This window comes from Mobula hypostoma, chromosome 22 (genome assembly GCF_963921235.1).
Source record: "Mobula hypostoma chromosome 22, sMobHyp1.1, whole genome shotgun sequence".
Lineage (NCBI taxonomy): Eukaryota > Metazoa > Chordata > Chondrichthyes > Myliobatiformes > Myliobatidae > Mobula > Mobula hypostoma.
Window position 1 is genome coordinate 31261297 of NC_086118.1, and position 17794 is coordinate 31279090.

The following is a 17794-nucleotide window of genomic DNA, read 5'->3' on the forward strand; positions in this document are numbered from 1 at the left end:
TCTCCAAAAACACATCTCCATTTAACTAATTATGTGACTTCTAAAACCAGTTGGCTGCACCAGTGATGATTTGTGTGTCAGTTTTGTAAAGGAGAATGGGGAAAAATTGCAGTATTAAGATGTACAAAGCTGATAAGAGACCTATCCACACAGACGCAATGCTGTAATTGCTGCCAAAGGTGCATCTACTAAATACTGACTTGAAGGGGGTGAATACTTATGCAATCATTTGTCTTATGTTTTATATTTGTAGTTAATTTACATCTCTTTGTAGAGGTCTGCTTTCACTTTGACATGAAAGAGTCTTTCTGTTGATCAGTTTCAAAAAAGCCAAATTAAATCCATTGTGATTCAATGTTGTAAAACAATAAAACATGAAAACTTCCAAGGGGGCGGGGGTGAATACTTTTTATAAGCACTGTATAAGAAGGCAGTGAGGCAGTAATACGCATAGAGAGTATGATTAGATATTGGTTTATCATCGTCACAAGTCCTGAGAACTGCGAAAAGCTTTTGTTTTGTATCCCACTCAAACAGAACAGGCCATGCAAGTCATGGACGTAATACAAAAGGGAAAAAAAATAACATGTTACATTTATAAAGAAAGACAAATGAAGATCAAGGGCCAGGACGAGGTAGATTGAAAGATCATGAGTTCATCTTATATAGAACATTATACATATAGAACTAAATAGAACAAGGCGGTGATGAACACAGGATGGGTATTATGTTGGGATAGCTGTGCCTTTAATGTCGAAAGGAGGGCGGGCTGTAGGAAATGACGACCTCTTTTAAAATCCGATTCATCGCTCTATGTCATCTCTGTGCTTTAGTTCAGCAGCGTTGTTAGGCAGCAGGGTAACTGGATTGTAGTGGGAGCGGAATCTGAGTGGGCTGTTGCTGCTGGAATCGAGGATGGAGTTGGCGGTGGACGGGTATCTGGCTGTTCCCTTACTCTTTACCCTGCTGGCGGTCTTGGCTGCCTCTTTGTATCTGAAATTCAGAGCTTCGGATGAGACCGCCAAGAACGAGGCAGCGAGTTCCAAAGTTAACGAGAACAATGCCGAAGAAAAGCCGAAAAGCGAGACAGAGAATGAGAGAAAACCCGAAGATGTGAGCGAGGAGGTGGGGGTCGGGGAATCGGAGCCAGCCAAAGCGAAGCTGACGGTGGAAGAGGTCGGGGCGGCGGATGGGCAGCAGGAGCCTGCGCCTTCCCAGGAGAGGGAGAGCCAAGTAAAGCAAGAGCCCACTCGCCCAGAGGAAAAACTTAAGGTAATATTCTCAAAGAGAACGCCCCGTTATTTCAAATTGTCTTTTCGACGTTTATTTCTCGGTGGAGCGGTATATTATTGGAAGTGAAAGTCTTATTGCCTACGCGTCTAGGGCAAGGTGACGTGGAGCAAATTCGTCCAAGTTTCAATACTCGCCAGGATTCGCCTATGGCGTTTTTGTTTCTAAAAAAGTTGCTGTTGTGAGGCAGTCGACAACATCTGGTGCTGGGGAGAGAGCTCTGCCGCTGCTGCATTGGCTCCACATCCAACACCCGATCAATAGCTCCTCTTCAACAGCGCACCGAGAAACGCCTCGACACGCATTGCTGGCGTTCAGTTATTTTTTTCAAATTAACCCATGGAGTTTTGAGTAATCAAGAGCATATTTTAATTAACTTTACGGAGTTTATTCTTGATCCAAAAGCATTAATTACACTTTGGCTGAAGTCTGGATGTAATTCCTAAATTTTCTAACTGCACCGAGACAACAATGGGCCGAGTGGGTGTGACGCACAGTCTGCTGTACCCCGCCGTTCTGGTCCAGTCCAGTACAGTACAGACAGGCGGCAGGTGACACTGGACGCGGACCACCTCCGCCTCTTGGAACAGCGGCTTGTTCTCCCTGGTTACCTTAAACTCCTTGTTCATATGTTGTGTTCCTTTTTAAATTTAACTCTCGGGTCATTTCTACGACCTAAACTAAGCGTTACTTAATCTGTTCTTTGTACTGCTAACTCTCAGATTGAGGAACTCAGCGGGCCGAGCAGCATCAGCGGGAAGAAAAGAACTGTTGACGTTTCGGGTTGAAACGCTGCATCGGGGCTGAAATGTAATCGGCCCTGATGTGAGGTTCCCCCCTCCCAAAAAAACGTCGACAATTCCTTTCCCCGCAGAGTTCTGCAGCAGATTTTTCGTTATTCCAGATTACAACATCTACAGTCTCTTTAACTTCTGAATTTGCGTCAGACACTATCCAAATGAAACAACCCATACGGCATCTCAAAATCACGCGAGATAACAGATTTATAGGGTTTAGTGTTTTCGAGCAGAATAAACGAGTGATTTTTGTTTTGTCTCGCTGCTCGCGACAATTGACATTTTCACAGTAGAAAATCTTTTAAAGTTGGACCTTGAGTGAATACTTCCTTTGGCCAGGAGGACGCAACTAGGTGGGTAAACTAAGCAATCGTCCATTCTTGACGCGCAATTTAATTGCAGAAATAAAGTGCAATCAGTGGGGAAATCTTCCATCAGCATCTGTGAGGAGGTTGTAAATGAGATTATTGATATGAACTATTAATGAGTTCTCTGACGGTCAGAAACTTCTATATATTATCTGTATATTGATGTTCTGTTCAGCATCTAGTTTAGTTATCCTAATCAAATAACTGACTTGGGAGTGAAGGAATCCAATTACATAATTTGATCAACATTAATTAGAAAAGCTGTTCTAAATTTCAGGAGATGAGAAATATTTTCTGTAGGAGGTGCAAAGGAGAAACATTCACTGTGTTCACATAGCTGCCAATTCATTTTTTAAATGACTAGACCGTAAAGTTAATTTTTTAGTTGTCAACTCCTGTAAGCCAAGTGTACATCTTGTCTTCTGTAGTTGGGTGAATTATTACAAAATTAAGCCCAACTTGTTACCTACAGTTAAGCAATTTCTCTTGTTGGTAGGATGGCTTCCATGTTTAGAGGTAGCTGCCCTGTTTGCAATCTTTCCAAGCTGAAGACATAACTCCTCAATTTTTGTTTGCATGGTAGATTGTACTTGGGGCAGCTTAAGCATGGAGCTGACTGTTTTCCTGTAGGCTGGTTTTTCATAGCAACACACAGAAAATGCTGGAGAAGCTCAACAGGTCAGGTACCATCTCGGGAAGGACACAGTCAATGTTTCAGGCCAAGACTTTTCATCAGGACTGGAAAGAAGGGGAGGGAAAGAATACAAGCTGGAGGGTGAAGGTAGGTAGATGGGGGATGAAGAGAGAACTGTGAGGTGATGGGTAGAAAAGGTAAAGGGCTGAACAAGGAATCTGATAGGAAAGGAGAATGGATTATGGCAGAAAGGGATGGAGGATGGACACCAGAGGCAGGTGAGAAAAAGAGATGGTATGTCTGCCAGGGCTTGCAAGACGTTACTTCCTACAAAGCAAAACCCAATAGCATGAATGGCAGCGATTCTTCAATACCAGATGAACACAACACCTTCTGTGCCCGCTTTGAAAGGGAGAATACAACTACAGCTGTGAAGATCCCTACTGCACCTGATGACCCTGTGTTCTCTGTCTCAGAGGCTGATGTTAGGCTGTCTTTAAAGAGAGTAAATCCTCTCAAGGTGGAAGGTCCAGATGGAGTACCTGGTAAGGCTCTGAAAACCTGTGCCAACCAACTGGTGGGAGTATTTAAGGACATTTTCAACCTCTCACTGCTATGGACATAAGTTCCCACTTGCTTCAAAAAGGCAGCAATTACATTAGTGCCAAAGAAGAATAGTGGGGCTGCCTTAATGACTATTGCCTGGTAGCACTCACATCTGCAGTGATGAAGTGCTTTGATCATGATGGTCATGATGCAATCTCAATGGCTCTCCACACAGCTTTGGACCACCTGGACAACACAAACGCCTATGTAAGGATGCTGGTTCATCGATTATAGCTCAGCATTTAATACCATCATTCCCACAATCCTGATTGAGAAGTTACAGAACCTGGGCCTCTGTCCCTCCCTCTGAAACTGGATCTTCGATCTCCTAACCAGAAGACCACAATCTGTGCGGATCGGTGATAATATCTTCTCACTGACAATCAACACTGGTGCACCTCGGGTGTGTGCTTAGCCCACTGCTCTACTCTCCCTATACCCATGACTGTGTGGATAGGCATAGCTCAAATACCATCTATAAATTTGCTGACGATACAACTATAGTTGGTAGAATCTCAGGTGGTGACGAGAGGACGTACATGAGTAGTGCCATAGCAATAACCTGGCACTCAAGATCAGTAAGACGAAAGAACTGATTGTGGACTTCCAAAAGGGTGAGATGAAGGAACACACACCAATCCTTATAGAGGGATCAGAAGTGGAGAGAGTGAGCAGTTTCAAGTTCCTGGGTGTCAGGATCTCTGAGGAGCTAACGTGGTCCCAACATAAAGAAGGCAAGACACCGGCTACACTTCGTTAGGAGTTTGAAGAGATTCTGCATGTCAACAGATACACTCAAAAACGTCTATAGCTGTACCGTGGAGAGCATTCTGACAGGCTGCCTCACTGTCTGGTATGGGGGGGGGGGGCGCTACTGTACAGGACTGAAAGAAGCCGCAAAAGCTTGTAAATTTAGTCAGCTCCATCTTGGGCACTAGCCTACAAAGTACCCAGAGCATCTTCAGGGAGTGGTGTCTCAGAAAGGCAGTGTCCTTTATTAAGGACCTCCAGCACCCAGGGCATGCCCTTTTCTCACTGTTACCATCGGGTAGGAGGTACAGAAGCCTGAAGGCACACACTCAGTGATTCAGGAACAGCTTTTTCCCCATCTGCCATCCAATTCCTGAATGGACATTGAACCCTTGGCCACTACCTCGCTTTTTAATTTATAGTATTTCTGTTTTTTGCACAATTTTTAATATATTCAATATACATATACTGTATAAGGTGCATTGAATAAGATTTACTACTTTATTTTTTCTATATTATGTATTGCATCGAACTGCTGCTGCTAAGTTAACAAGTTCCATGTCACATGCAGGTGATAATAAACCTGATTCTGAATCTGAAATAAGAGAGGAGCCATAGTGGGGCATGGATGCATTGGTCATGATCTTTCAAGAATCACTTGATATTTGGCATGGTCCTGGAGGAATGGAAAATTGCAAAAGTCACTGCACTCTTTAAGAAGCGAGGAAGTCAAAAGAAAGGAAATTATAGGCCAGTTAGCCCAACCTGAGTGATTTAGAAAAGTGTTGGTGTCTATTATTAAGGATGAGGTTTTGGGGCACTTTAGAGACTAATGATAAAATAAGTCAAAGCATGGTTTCTGTATAGGGAAATCTTACCTGGCAAATCCGTTAGAGTTCTTTGAGGAAGTAACAAGCAGGGTGGACAAGGAAGAGGCAGTGGATGTCATTTACTTGGATTTTTAGAAACCCTTTGATAAGGTGCCACACATGAGGCTGCTTCAGATAAAATTCCATGGCGTTACAGGAAATATACTGGCATGGATAAAGGAATGGCTGACAGGCAGGAGGCGGCAAGTGGGAATAAAGGGGACTTTTTCTGGTTGGCTGTCAGTGACTTCGTGGTGTTCCTCGGGTCAGTATTGAGACCGCTACTTTTCACATTATTTGTTATTGATTTAGATAATGGAATTGATGGTTTGAGGCAAAGTTTGCAGGTGATACGGAGACAGTTGGGGGGGGGGGTGGTAGGTAATGCTGAGGAAGCAATGAGGTTGCAGCAGGACTTGGACAAATTGGAAGAATGGACAAAAAAGTGGCAGATGGAATACAGTGTTGTGAAATGTATATAATACATTCTGGTAAAAGGAATAATAGTCCAGACTGCTGTCTAAATGGGGAGAAAATTCAAACATCAGAGGGACTTGGGAGTCCTCATGCCAGACTCGGATGGCAATCTTGAGCTTCTGGGTGCCACAACTGGAATATTGGCAAAGTTTGTGCCATATGCTTTGAGGGACATGGTCAATTTCATAACCATGATGAATAATAGACAGGATCAAGGTGAATAATCAAGTGAATATAGGTATTGCCTAGGGATGAGTTGGTGTCATAGATTTTCATATTAATGATTTTCACTTGGAAGGGATGGTACAATTCTATTTTCTGCACTTGCATGAGACAACCATTGCAGTAGTGTATTGTGAAGTTAATTGCTACAAGATGGCAGGTGGTCAAATAGACAGGCATCGCAATTAATTTTAATAGAAATCAATACAACATGGATATCAATACACCAAGTATCCCTCTAAACCCTGTCCCTTGTATACCTATCCAAGTGCTTATTAAATGACAATGTTGTATCTGCATCAATAAATCTTCTGACAGCTTGTTCCAAAGATTCACCATGCTCTGGATGGCTGAAAATTTAACATCTGTGGGTTATATTTAAATTGCAAATATCTCAAGATTGATCCTTAAGCACTGTATCCATGGCTTTGGTAGCTTATTAACTTGGTGAAATAGATGTTTTGACTTCTTTGTGGCAACCAAGCACTTGCCAGCAAAATGCAATTTTAATTTGTGATTGGTAATAAAACACGGTCAAGTTTAATTAAAATAAAATTAACTATAGTTTCCAACATGGTAATGTGAATCTGCCGTATTCTCCAGAGCCCTCAATCCCATGATTATTCATATCTCTTTCCTATTTAATACGCTATTAACATCACCTTCACCATTCTCGAGGGAAGAGAATTCCAGGAGATTCATCACCTTTTTGAAATGTAAATAATTCTTCCTTCCCCGTGCTGCCACCAAACCCCCTCACAGATGCTGTTCGACCTGTTGAGTTCCTCCAACAGATTGCTGCTCTGGATTCTAGTCTCTGCAGTCATTATTCAATTTCCTGCTCTTCATTCCAAATGTACCTAAACGTTGAGGGGAAATTCCTGAAGGATATTGCAGCTCAAGTTTCTTGAGGACAGACTGGAGATCGGACTTGAGCAAGGTCAGTGGAATGAAATCGGTTCTGATCACTTGCTTTTGAAAAGGGAAAGAATTGAAATAACTTGCATGTGGAGTTGTTGCCAGTGCTGGTGTTTATTTCTTGTCTCCATTGCCTTTGAGGTCGTCGTGGCCTGTTACCTTGAAGCACTGTCTGCTTTCTGGGGAAAGTACTTCCAAGTTGGAATAGTGTGAATGCTTCAGGGTAACACGTAGCTGCTGCCCTGGTTCTTGGTGGAGATCAGGAGGGTAGGAAGTGCTGTCAGGCTAGTCTAGACTAAAACTGCAGTAGATTTTATAGATGTTCACAGTGTAGTCTCAGGGGTGGGAGTGAAGGGAATGTTAAGAATGGCTGATGGGAAGTGATTGACGCTGTGGGTGGTGTTGAGCTGCTTGAGTGAACTGTACTCTAAGGCAAGCTGAGAATCTTATTATGTTACTGACTTGACAATACTAGATGAATTTTCGTCAGGTGGTGATACGAGCACCGCAGCATACGCAGTCTCTCTTGCGAATGTAACCAGTGTTTGTGACTCGTCCAGTTTGGGTTTTGATTAGCAGCTTCAGTGTTACTTGCTTGAATGTTTTCAGCCTGTGCCTAAATATCTGTCTAGTGGTATACAGTGCATTGTGGAAGTATTCAGCCCCCAACCGATTATTCACATAGATGAACATTGCAATCAAGGATTTTGATCAATTTAGCTGAAAATTTTTGTGAATCACATGTTCTTTTTTTTTTCCCACAGTAGAGCCCAAAAATCAGGCAAAATTGTAAAGCATGATAAACTAAAAATTCAAAAACTGAAATGCCAGCAGTTCAAATCTATTCATCCCCCTTTGCTCAGTTCCACCTCTTCGAGCTATTACAGCCAGTTGTCTTTTTGGATAAGACTCTATTATGTTGGAGCAAGATTTGCCTCTGCAAGTTTACTCAAGCTATGCCAGGTTAGTTGTGGATTGACGATAGACAGCAATCTTGAGGTCCTACCAGAGATTTTTGAGCAGCTTAAGATCAGGAGTCTGACTGGGCTACTTGAGGACTTCAGCTTTCTTCATTTGAAGCCTCTCCATGGTTGCTCTGGCAGTGTGCTTTGGGTCATCGTCCTGCTGAAGGACTAACTTCCTCTTTTTGTTTAAACTTTCTGGCAGAGACTAGTAGGTTTCTATCCAGGATCTCTTTATATTTAGCAGCATTAATCTTCTTATCAATCTTGGACCAGATTTTCAGTCTGTTCTACTGAAAAGCATCCTAAGAACTTTCTCTAGGGGCACATTTAAGAGCATCCTGACTGGCTGTATCACTGCCTGGTATGGGAACTGTACTTCCCTCAATCGCAGGACTCTACAGAAAGTGGTGCGGACAGCCCAGCGCATCTGTCGATGTGAACCTCCCACTATTCAGGACATTTATAAAGACCAGTGTGTAAAAAGGGTCCAAAAGATCACTGGGGACCCAAAGCACAAACTGTTCCAGCTGCTACCATCTGGGAAACAGTACCGCAGTATAAAAGCCAGGACCAACAGGCTCTGGGACAGCTTCTTCCACCAGGCCATCAGACTGATTAATTCATGCTGGCACAATTGTATTTCTATGTTGTACTGACTGTGTTATTGTACATACTATTTATTATAAATTACTATACATTGCACTTTTAGATGGAGATGTAAAGTAAAGATTTTTACTCCTCATGTATATGAAGGATGTGAGTAATAAAGTCAATTCATAGCATGATCCGACCTCCACCTTGCCTTGCAGTAGGGATGGAGCTACCTGGCTGATGTGAGCATTAGATTTACACCATCTACTTAGTGTTGAGGCCAAAATGTTACACTTCAGACTCATCAGTCCACACGGCATTCTTCCAAATCTTTACAGTATCTTCTAAGTGGCACTTTGCAAAGTCCTTAGTGGAAAGGTTGTGCTTTTTTTTTTTAAAGCTTGGATGCCTTCCTTGCCACTTTTCCGCAAATACCCTTTTTGTGCAAGGACTTGGAGATTGTGGAGTAGTGAACTTCATCTCCGTTTGTAGCCACTGACTTCTGTAGCTCACTCAGTGCTTGTTGACATCACAGCTTCTTTTACAAGTGCCATTCTTCTCCGACAACTAAGCTTAAAGGGGTGGCCTGACCTAGGAAGTGTGGCTGTGGTTTCATTTTTGTTTTCACTTTTGCAGGATAGACTGCGCTGAGCTCCAAGTTCAGTATGTTTCAATTGGTCTTGTACTCTTTGCTCCTCTATTATCATTTCCCTGACTTGCCTTGAATGTTCTTTTGTCTTTATTTTGGTTTGGTCTGTGGAAAATATACCATACGGTTGGAGCTTTCAGAGAGGGGGGTATTTATTCAGCTGATTCTCCAATTTTCTACATCGATGTCGTAGGTGACTTGGTAATATACAGTATTGCACCTGCGGAAAGTTAGCATAGTTATTATCAAGAGGGTAGATTCCTTTTCAGCCTCAATTTTGGTTTTTAACTTGTAGCAATTTGCTGACGGGTTTTGAAATTCTTCTTTTGATTGGACATGATACACAATGTTTTGTAGATTAGCTCAAAAACATCTACTTCAATATATTTTAAATTTAGGAAATGAGACAGTAAAATGTGAAAATAGTCCTGGGGGCTGAATACATTTTTGAAGGTGTTGCATAGGAACAGGTTGAGCACCCTGTATCCAAAATTCTAAAATCTGAAACCTCTGAAATCCTAAATTATTTTTTTTTTACTGTTGGCGTGATCTCGCAATCTGAAAATTCCACAAGCCGCTGGGAAGGTTCCGAGGCGATGTGCAGATCTCTGTGCACCACAGACAATTCTGAGAAGTGACCTCTCATATGTAGTAAACAAAAGTTAATGAAAAATAGAGAAACACTTTATAAAGTGAGAAATGAAGATCTCGATCGTATATTGTCCATGTCAGAGTGAACATAATGCTGCTTAACGGTATGCTGATCATGAAACAAGCAAAGATCTAGCATGGCGAACTGAAAATTGAACATGGTTGTGCATATTCAGCAGACTGGTTGCAGAAAAATTAGACAAGGCATGCATTAAATTTTTAAAGATTTGCAGTGATAAAGTGTCTACTGATAATGAAGCAACAGGGAAATTCATTGAGTTTGTCAAGATCGTAGCTATTGACAATCTAACACGCTAAATGGCTGAATCAGCATGTGTGATAAACAAGTGTAAGACAGATTGCTTACCAGTAGCACATACATTCGGAGTCAGCTATGACGGTGGTGCCAAACAGCCACTGACTATCCACCAGTGATGGCTTACCTTTCTGATGGAACAATGAACGCATTGTTTCTTGCATAAAATTATTGAAAATATTATATAAAACTACCTTCAGGGTAATTGTATGCAATGTAACTGGACTTTGTGTTTAGACTTTTGGTCCATCTCCAAAGTACCTATCTCATTATATAAATGCAAATATCCCAAAATCTGAAACACTTTCGGATAAGAGGTGTGCCACCTGTATTGTAGAGTTTTAAACTATCTGCAAGATTACTTCTGACCTATTTGAGGCCCAAGAAGGTCACCTAAGGTGAAATGCTAGAAAGATTTCATCTCAAGTTCAAAAGTTGATCCCAATCTTAGTTATCAAAGTTATTACCCAATCTTGACTGAAAGGCTTAGTTGTGTGTTTTGAAGTCAGTTCGCAGATGGTTTGGGTTCCGTGCATCAGATAAAACAATTGAAATGATGGCTTTCTTGTATTATCAAATAGTGTTATGATATCCGTTGAAGTGAAAATTTAATGACATGATTTTAATTTGCTCTTCTGTCATATCAGGATTTGCCTGTTTTCACATGGCTGGCCCAGGGTTCTGATTATTAATCCAATAATTGATCACAAATTGATACATAAGTAAGCTACTAAGTTGCACAGTTTTGGTCTGCATAAAGAATGGTTGTGGGGAATGAGGTTGAGATCAATGAAGAAAATAATGGATTTGTGTGTTCATTAGAATTTTTTAAATATACAGGTACTTTGGATGAGTGACCTTCCTTTATAGTAAGAATCGATTCATTTATCGATTCATTTTGAGATATAGCATGGAATAGGCCCTTCTGGCTCTACAAGCTGCGCTGCCTAGCAATCCAACCAATTTAATCACAATGTCCAATCAGCCTACTAATCAACATGCTTTGGACTGTGGGAGGAAACCAGAGCACCTAGAGGAAACCCCCACACACCCACACCCAGGAAGGAACGTACAAGCTTGATGCTGGAGTTGAACTCCAAACTCTGATTCTGTGGTAGCATTGTGCTAACTGCTAGCTATCATAGTGCCCTAATTTCAGGATTAGCAAACAGCATGTTATCCTTTCTAAGCTAGACTAGAAGTATTTTTTAAACAAAAACTTTGATATACAATAGCAAAAGCCTTGTACAGGGCATTTTATTCTGTGATCAAAATAAAGGATATTGGAGAATGTTGGTGCCATGTAGACGCTATTGTCCTGGGATGAAAAGAATGAGAGAATGTTTTTATTTCTAAGATGACAGTTTGAGGGCAGATAAGTTTGGCTATTGATTTCCTTCGATGGAAACCATTTACAAATTACAGGAGATCAGTGTCATTTCATAACTGAAATTTCTTAAGAGGGTTGAAAGCCTACAGAAATGATGCATTCCAGAGCTATTGACTCATGAGTAGATTTGATTCTGATAATTGTATCTTGGGTATCCAAGTAAATATGTCAATGAATATTAAGTGCAGACCCACATCAAGCAGCAGTTTGTGTCCTGCAACATTGCCAGTTTCATTGTGATTAATCTATTACGAATTGATTAAACTTGAATTCTAAGCCACTGTAGTGAAATTTTTCTGTCAGTAATCCTGATTCTGAATAAGGTCAGGAACTTCACCATGCATCGCAGTGGTGTAAGAAGAAGGGGTAATAGGGCAAGAAACATGTTTAAAGGATAAATGGTTACTATTTGAATTTGCTGATGTCTCCAAATCTAGCATGAAGTGTCAACTGGATATTGAAGTTCATTGATCCAAATTGATTTCAAAGTTGGTGGGTGAAGGTTCAAAAATTGATGGTGACTAATAAGAATATTTTAAGTCAGAATTGAAGATGGGGCCTCCAGTTCAGTTATTTGGCCTTGATTACTAGAAGGTAATAACTGAGTATTTTTCTATGTGACATAACATACAAGATTTGCTTGGTGCTGTTTGAAATAAGATATAGGCATGTTCTCTAACCAAAGCAAATCTATCTGATGGGGCAGATGGAACCTCAGTCTGCACTTTATCCAAAAGTAAAACTCCAACTGTGCAACACATTCTAGTGTATCCCTAGGGTTGAGGTTGATCTCAATTTATTATTGCAAGTGTCAGCTATCAAAAGAGCTACTGCATTTTGAAGTAAAGAAGTCAATAAAGTGTTAAATGTGTATGGCATCGAGTACGAGAGTAAGAAAGCCATGATGCAGCTGTTTACAATTTTAATCAGACTACAGTTGGAGTATGGTATGCTGTGCTGGTTGCTCATTTATAGGAAAGATGTGGAGACTGGAAAGAGTACAGTAGAGGTTTACTGGATTGCAGGCTATGAGCTGTAAGGCAACATAGGTTGTTTTTGGCATTTCTGAATGAACATTGAACTCAGCACTACCTCATACTTTCCCCCCCCCCTTTTTTGCACTACTTATTAATTTAACTTTACACTTACTATAATTTACAATTTGTATTATGTATTGCAGTGTGTTGCTGCTGCATAACAACAATTTCATGACATATGCCAGTGATATTAAATCTGATCCTGAGCATCGGAGGCTGAGGGAAAAGCTTAGGACATTTTTGTTTTCAAATTGATAGGGCAGATGATCAGATTTTTTTCCCCTCTCTCTGCAGGATAAAAATGTCAAATCACAGGACATGCTTTTAAGGTGGTGGCAGTACTGGAGTTTAAAGGCAACATGAGGACCAAGATTTATTTAGTGGTAGGTGTCTGGGTTGGGTTACCAGGGGTAGCAGTGGAAGCAAACTGTTATTTTTTTTAAAAAAGACTTTTAGATAAACACATGAATATAGAGGATTTAGTATAAAATGGCACCGAGATCAGCCCCCACATTCTGAGCTGGCCCATGTCCAGTTCTGCACTGTTGTAAGCTCTACATTTTCTCATTACTTACTCCTTTGCCTTTCACCAGTGAGCTTTGTTCTCTCATGTGCAAATTCTAATTGGAGTATCATTCTGCTTGATAGCTGGCAGCTTCCTTTCTGATTATTGATCATGTGTCAATGCTCTAAGTGTTCTAGTTTCTCTAATTGTGGGGGACATTGTATCTGACTGGTCCTTCCAAACTATTACCTACTGCAAGACAAGTAAGTATTTCTGATACAGCAAAACCGAAATATTAACTGGTTTGGTTCCACAGATATGATTATTTTGGACGTGATTTTTCTTACTGCAGCAGTTCCACTGAATTGAAATACACCTTTCAATGGAAAATTGACTAGTACCTGGTTTTGGGTTGAGCCAAGAGCGGTTTCTTGGAGTAATTGGAACAAATTGGTTGCGTGGAATTGAATGATTTTGCACTTTCAGTCTGTCAACTTTGTTATTTGTTGTAAGGTTTAAAGGATTTTTAATGTGTATCCTTGTATTTGCAACTTGCTTGAATGTCAGATTTAGGAAGAAAGTAAGAAGTTCTCTGGCTTGGATATTATGAATTGCATTTCAAAATTGGAAGAAAACTGGATTTATCACCCCACCTATAGTTCCATGACTGCCCAAATCTTTGGACTTGCATGGCAGTGATACATAATGCCAGGTTTATCACAGCTTAAAATAAATTTTGTTTAAACTAGTATATTTGGTTTAATGCTGCATATCCATGCGTAGAACAAAATTCCTCAGTGCTTGGCTGAATTTGAGTTAATAGGTTCATTGGCAAATCTAATAAAATTAATTGCTGTAGTAAAGGCATTCCATCTGGGTTTTGAACTGAATGGCATTGACTTTTTTTTTGTCTACCAATTAATTGAAATTTAAGTTTTCACCAAGCTTGATGCAACCAATACCAAAAAATTCACTGAGGTGTACTATTGGTAGGATGTGGCTTTAAGGCAAGGTACGGGTAGAAATTGCTGGCCTGCATTGTGAAGCCATGGGTAACTTTACAGTTTTAGGATAAATAGTTGCAAACTATGTCAGTGGTGTACTGAATTGTTTGTGAAGGAAATTGAGGTATTTACCACTCTTTAAATAGACAATTGTAGTTAAAAGATGATCTCTATTTTGTCCCACGTATATGGAAGCATACAGTGAAATATGTTATTTGTATCGACAACCAGGATACTTTCTGGGGAAGTCCTACTGTAACCACCATGCTGCATCGCAGAGTTTTATCACAGTTAATCATGTGGTGAAATATGTGAAAACTTTCAGTGCCAATGCATTTACTAGCTGACTCAAGACCAAGCAGTTAAGTGTGACCACATGTTGGTTTTGTGCACAAAACATAATGTGGAGAAAAATGCAAGTAGTTACTTAGGATAAAACTGGATAAGGTAGTCAACACTTCAAATTGACAAAGAACAAATTGAGTTGTTAGCCAACTAAACAATTCCTGAACCAGGAATGCTTATAGAGTGAATACTTGCTATTAACTTTAGGCACTTTACTGATTGATGTAGCAAGATATAATTTTTGAAACATTAGCTGAGGAATTTTTAATGCTGGCTGTGCATTCTGAACAATGAAGCCAGTCTTCAATTTTGCTGCAGATATCATCCAATTTAGGAAGTGCTTAAGGAATGACTCTCTCTTGCTCACGATGCAGAAGTGAGTCAAGCTGAATTTTGAGGAACTTCTGGATTGGTGATTGAAAACAGCATCTTTCTAAGTTTGGAGAAGTGTACTTTTCTGAAGATTAGAAAATATTTTTCAGTAACTTTGCAGAAGTGACTATATTGTCATTCAAAATTCTGGCATTGAAAGGAGTGGTTAACAGCAGTTAAATGTTTTAAACAGCTACTTGAGTCTTAAAAGAAAATGAAAGTTGATTAACATTGCACAGGAATATTGTGATTGGAACAATTTTTCTTTTCAGTGCAGTAACTTAAAGTACATGATTGCCATAAATGTAAAATAGCTCTTTGAGGCTTGAGTTTAATTTGGAAATTTTGCAAAATTACAATCAAAGTGTAGTTAATGAGTACTTCGGCATTTGTTATCAAGATTCCATACATAAATGTAATTAAATCCATGCTCAGTATTGGCCACCTTGCATATCCTCAGGCGTAATCACCTGCTCAACCACTGCATGGAATAAATCTGAATACTGACTTGGATATTTCATTCCTTAACTGATTGTGTCCTGCCTGAATGTTGGCTGTATTGGTCTCAGTCTAAACAGTTGATAAAATGAGTATTTGTTTATCCAAAGCAATTATTTAAACTTCTGGAATTATTGAGGAGTTCGGTACCACATCTGTACAATAGTATATTTCCACATCCACAGAACATAAGGCACAATATTTGGGGCAATTTCATCAGATTGCTGTCAGCAATGGTAAATGACTATGGATTATTAAGAGGATAATTGGTAACTAGAATAGCAAATGTTTGAACAAAATTTGTACCTTTTAAGAGGAGGAAACACAATTGGTATCTGGTGTCAGAAGTTTACAAGGGTAGATGCTTGGTCTAGATTTAATTAATAGATTGTTCAACCCATTGCTTTCTTAATTTGATGCATAGAATTTAGTTTTGTTTACAGTTGAGTAAAAAGCACAGGTTCCACGTGAGCTTGTATTCAGCTTGTCTATCTCAGACTACTGGCTGTTTCCAGTACTCTGAATGCTTTTGTTTAAAAATTTGATTTGGGCAGCTACAAGCTGTATGCTTGTGGTCTTCTGCTGCTGTAGCCCATGCAGTTCAAGGTTCAACCTTCAGAGATGCACACCACTTTTCCAACATGTGGTTATTTGCATTACTGTCACCTCCTGTCAGCTTGAGTCAGTACGGCCATTCTCCTGACCTCTCACTAACAATGCATTTTGCCTACCGAACTGCTGCTCGCTGGATTTCTTTGTTTTGTTTTTCACACCATTCTCTGTAAACTCTACAGACTGTTGTGTGTGAAAATCCAAGAAGTTCAGCAGTTTCTGAGATACTCAACCCACTTGGTCTGGCACCAGCAATCATTCTACAGTCAGTCACTTACTTATTTCTTCCCCCATTCTGATGTTTGGTCGGAACAACATCTGAATCTCTTGACCGTGTCATGCTTTTATGCATTGAGAGGCTGCAATATATTTGGCTAATGAAATATTTACATTCATGAGCAGGTGTCCCTAAAGTGGCTACTGAATGTAGATGATATTCCAAAATGAAATCTATCTGAAGTTTCCCTCAACCCATTTAACTGAATTCCCTGAATTTGATTCTACAGTACATTGGAAACTGTTGACACACCCTTGTAGGTGGTGTAGGTATTATAAGAATTACAAATCTCTGACAACTTTGCATGGTTTAAAACACTTGCAGAATCAATCCATGCAGTTTAATGCTGAGATTCAAGGATTTTGCAGAAGATGTTTGCAGCAGTGTTATGTCGCTGGAAAGCCAGTGTACTGTTTGCAGGATGAACACATGGTTAAAGAAATTCTGCACTCATTCCTAAAGCAGTAGCAAGGGAGAAATTTAAAAAGGAGTAATTTTTCCCAAAGGGTGATGAACATCTGGAATGGGCTGTCAAAGGAAATGGTATACACAAAAGTAATGAAACATTTAAAAGGTCTTTGAAAAGGCATATGGACAGTATTTGGCTAGGCAAAGCAGAGGGACATGGTTGCAATGCAAGCAAATGGACTGGTGTACAAAACTATGGTCTGCATTAGTGAGATGAGCTGAAAGGGCCCATTTCTATATTGTATGTCAATGATTCTCTGAACATGAGTTTGCAGACATGAAGATAAGGTTAAATTTTTGATCACTTTTGGACGAGTAGTTATAATTTCAGCTTGAAGAGTGTTTTTTTGAGCCTTGTATTACTTGAGGAATGCATTGTATTTAACTGTGATTGTGTTGAATGTGGTTCAGAATTCAGGCCTAGTTTTGCTTGCAACTTCCACTTGATCTTAATGGTTCAGTATTTGTCAGCATTTTTGGCCTAATCCCTTGGTACTGCAAATAAACCAACTATGGTTTGCTTTACCTGCTTGAGCTCAACTTGTCAATTACATAAGGAATAGGAACAAGAATAGGCCATCTGACCTTTTGAGCCTGGTCCTCCATTCAATAAAATCAGGGATGATTTGGTCACGGACTCAGCTCCATCTACCTGCCTTTTCCCCATAACCCTTAATTCCCCTGCTATGCCAAAAAAACTGCCTTAAATATAATTCAATAGCCACCCTTTACTGCTTCCCCGGGCAGAGTATTTCAGAGATTCATTTCCCTGCTGAAAAGCAGTTTCTTCTCATCTCCATCCTAAGTCTTTTTCCCCAAATATTATGACTATGTCCACCAGCTCTTTCATTCAGCAATAGAAACAATTTTCCTGCTTCTGTCTTGTATTTCCCTTTCATAATTTTGTTTCTATAAGATCCCCTCTCGTTCTTCTGAATTCCAGTGAGTATAGTCCCAAGTGACTCGATCTCTCATCTCCTCATAAGCTAATCTCCCTCATCAGCCTGGTGAACTACCTCTACATGGCACCTGCCTGAATATCTCTCCTCGAGTAAGGAGAGCAAATTGCATGCAGTATTCCAGGTGTGGCCTCACCAGTATGCTGTACTTCTGCATTATAACCTCTTTGCTCGTAAATTCAAACCCTTTAGCAATAAAGGCCAATATTCCATTTGATTGATAG

At 40.1% G+C, this 17794-nt stretch overlaps 1 protein-coding gene across 3 annotated transcripts in view; it reads left to right on the forward strand.

Annotated features, from left to right (window-relative positions):
- Positions 1-809: 809 nt before the first annotated feature.
- The window catches only part of LOC134360254 (matrix-remodeling-associated protein 7-like), a 114021-nt gene continuing 97036 nt past the window's right edge, over positions 810-17794 (forward strand). For all 3 annotated transcript variants that reach the window (XR_010021295.1, XM_063074385.1, XM_063074386.1), the window contains exon 1: positions 810-1272. Coding sequence is in view for 2 of the 3 variants with exons in the window: in XM_063074385.1 (XP_062930455.1) it covers positions 916-1272 (357 nt within the window). In the remaining variant the exon portion in view is untranslated. The remainder of the gene's footprint in view (positions 1273-17794) is intronic.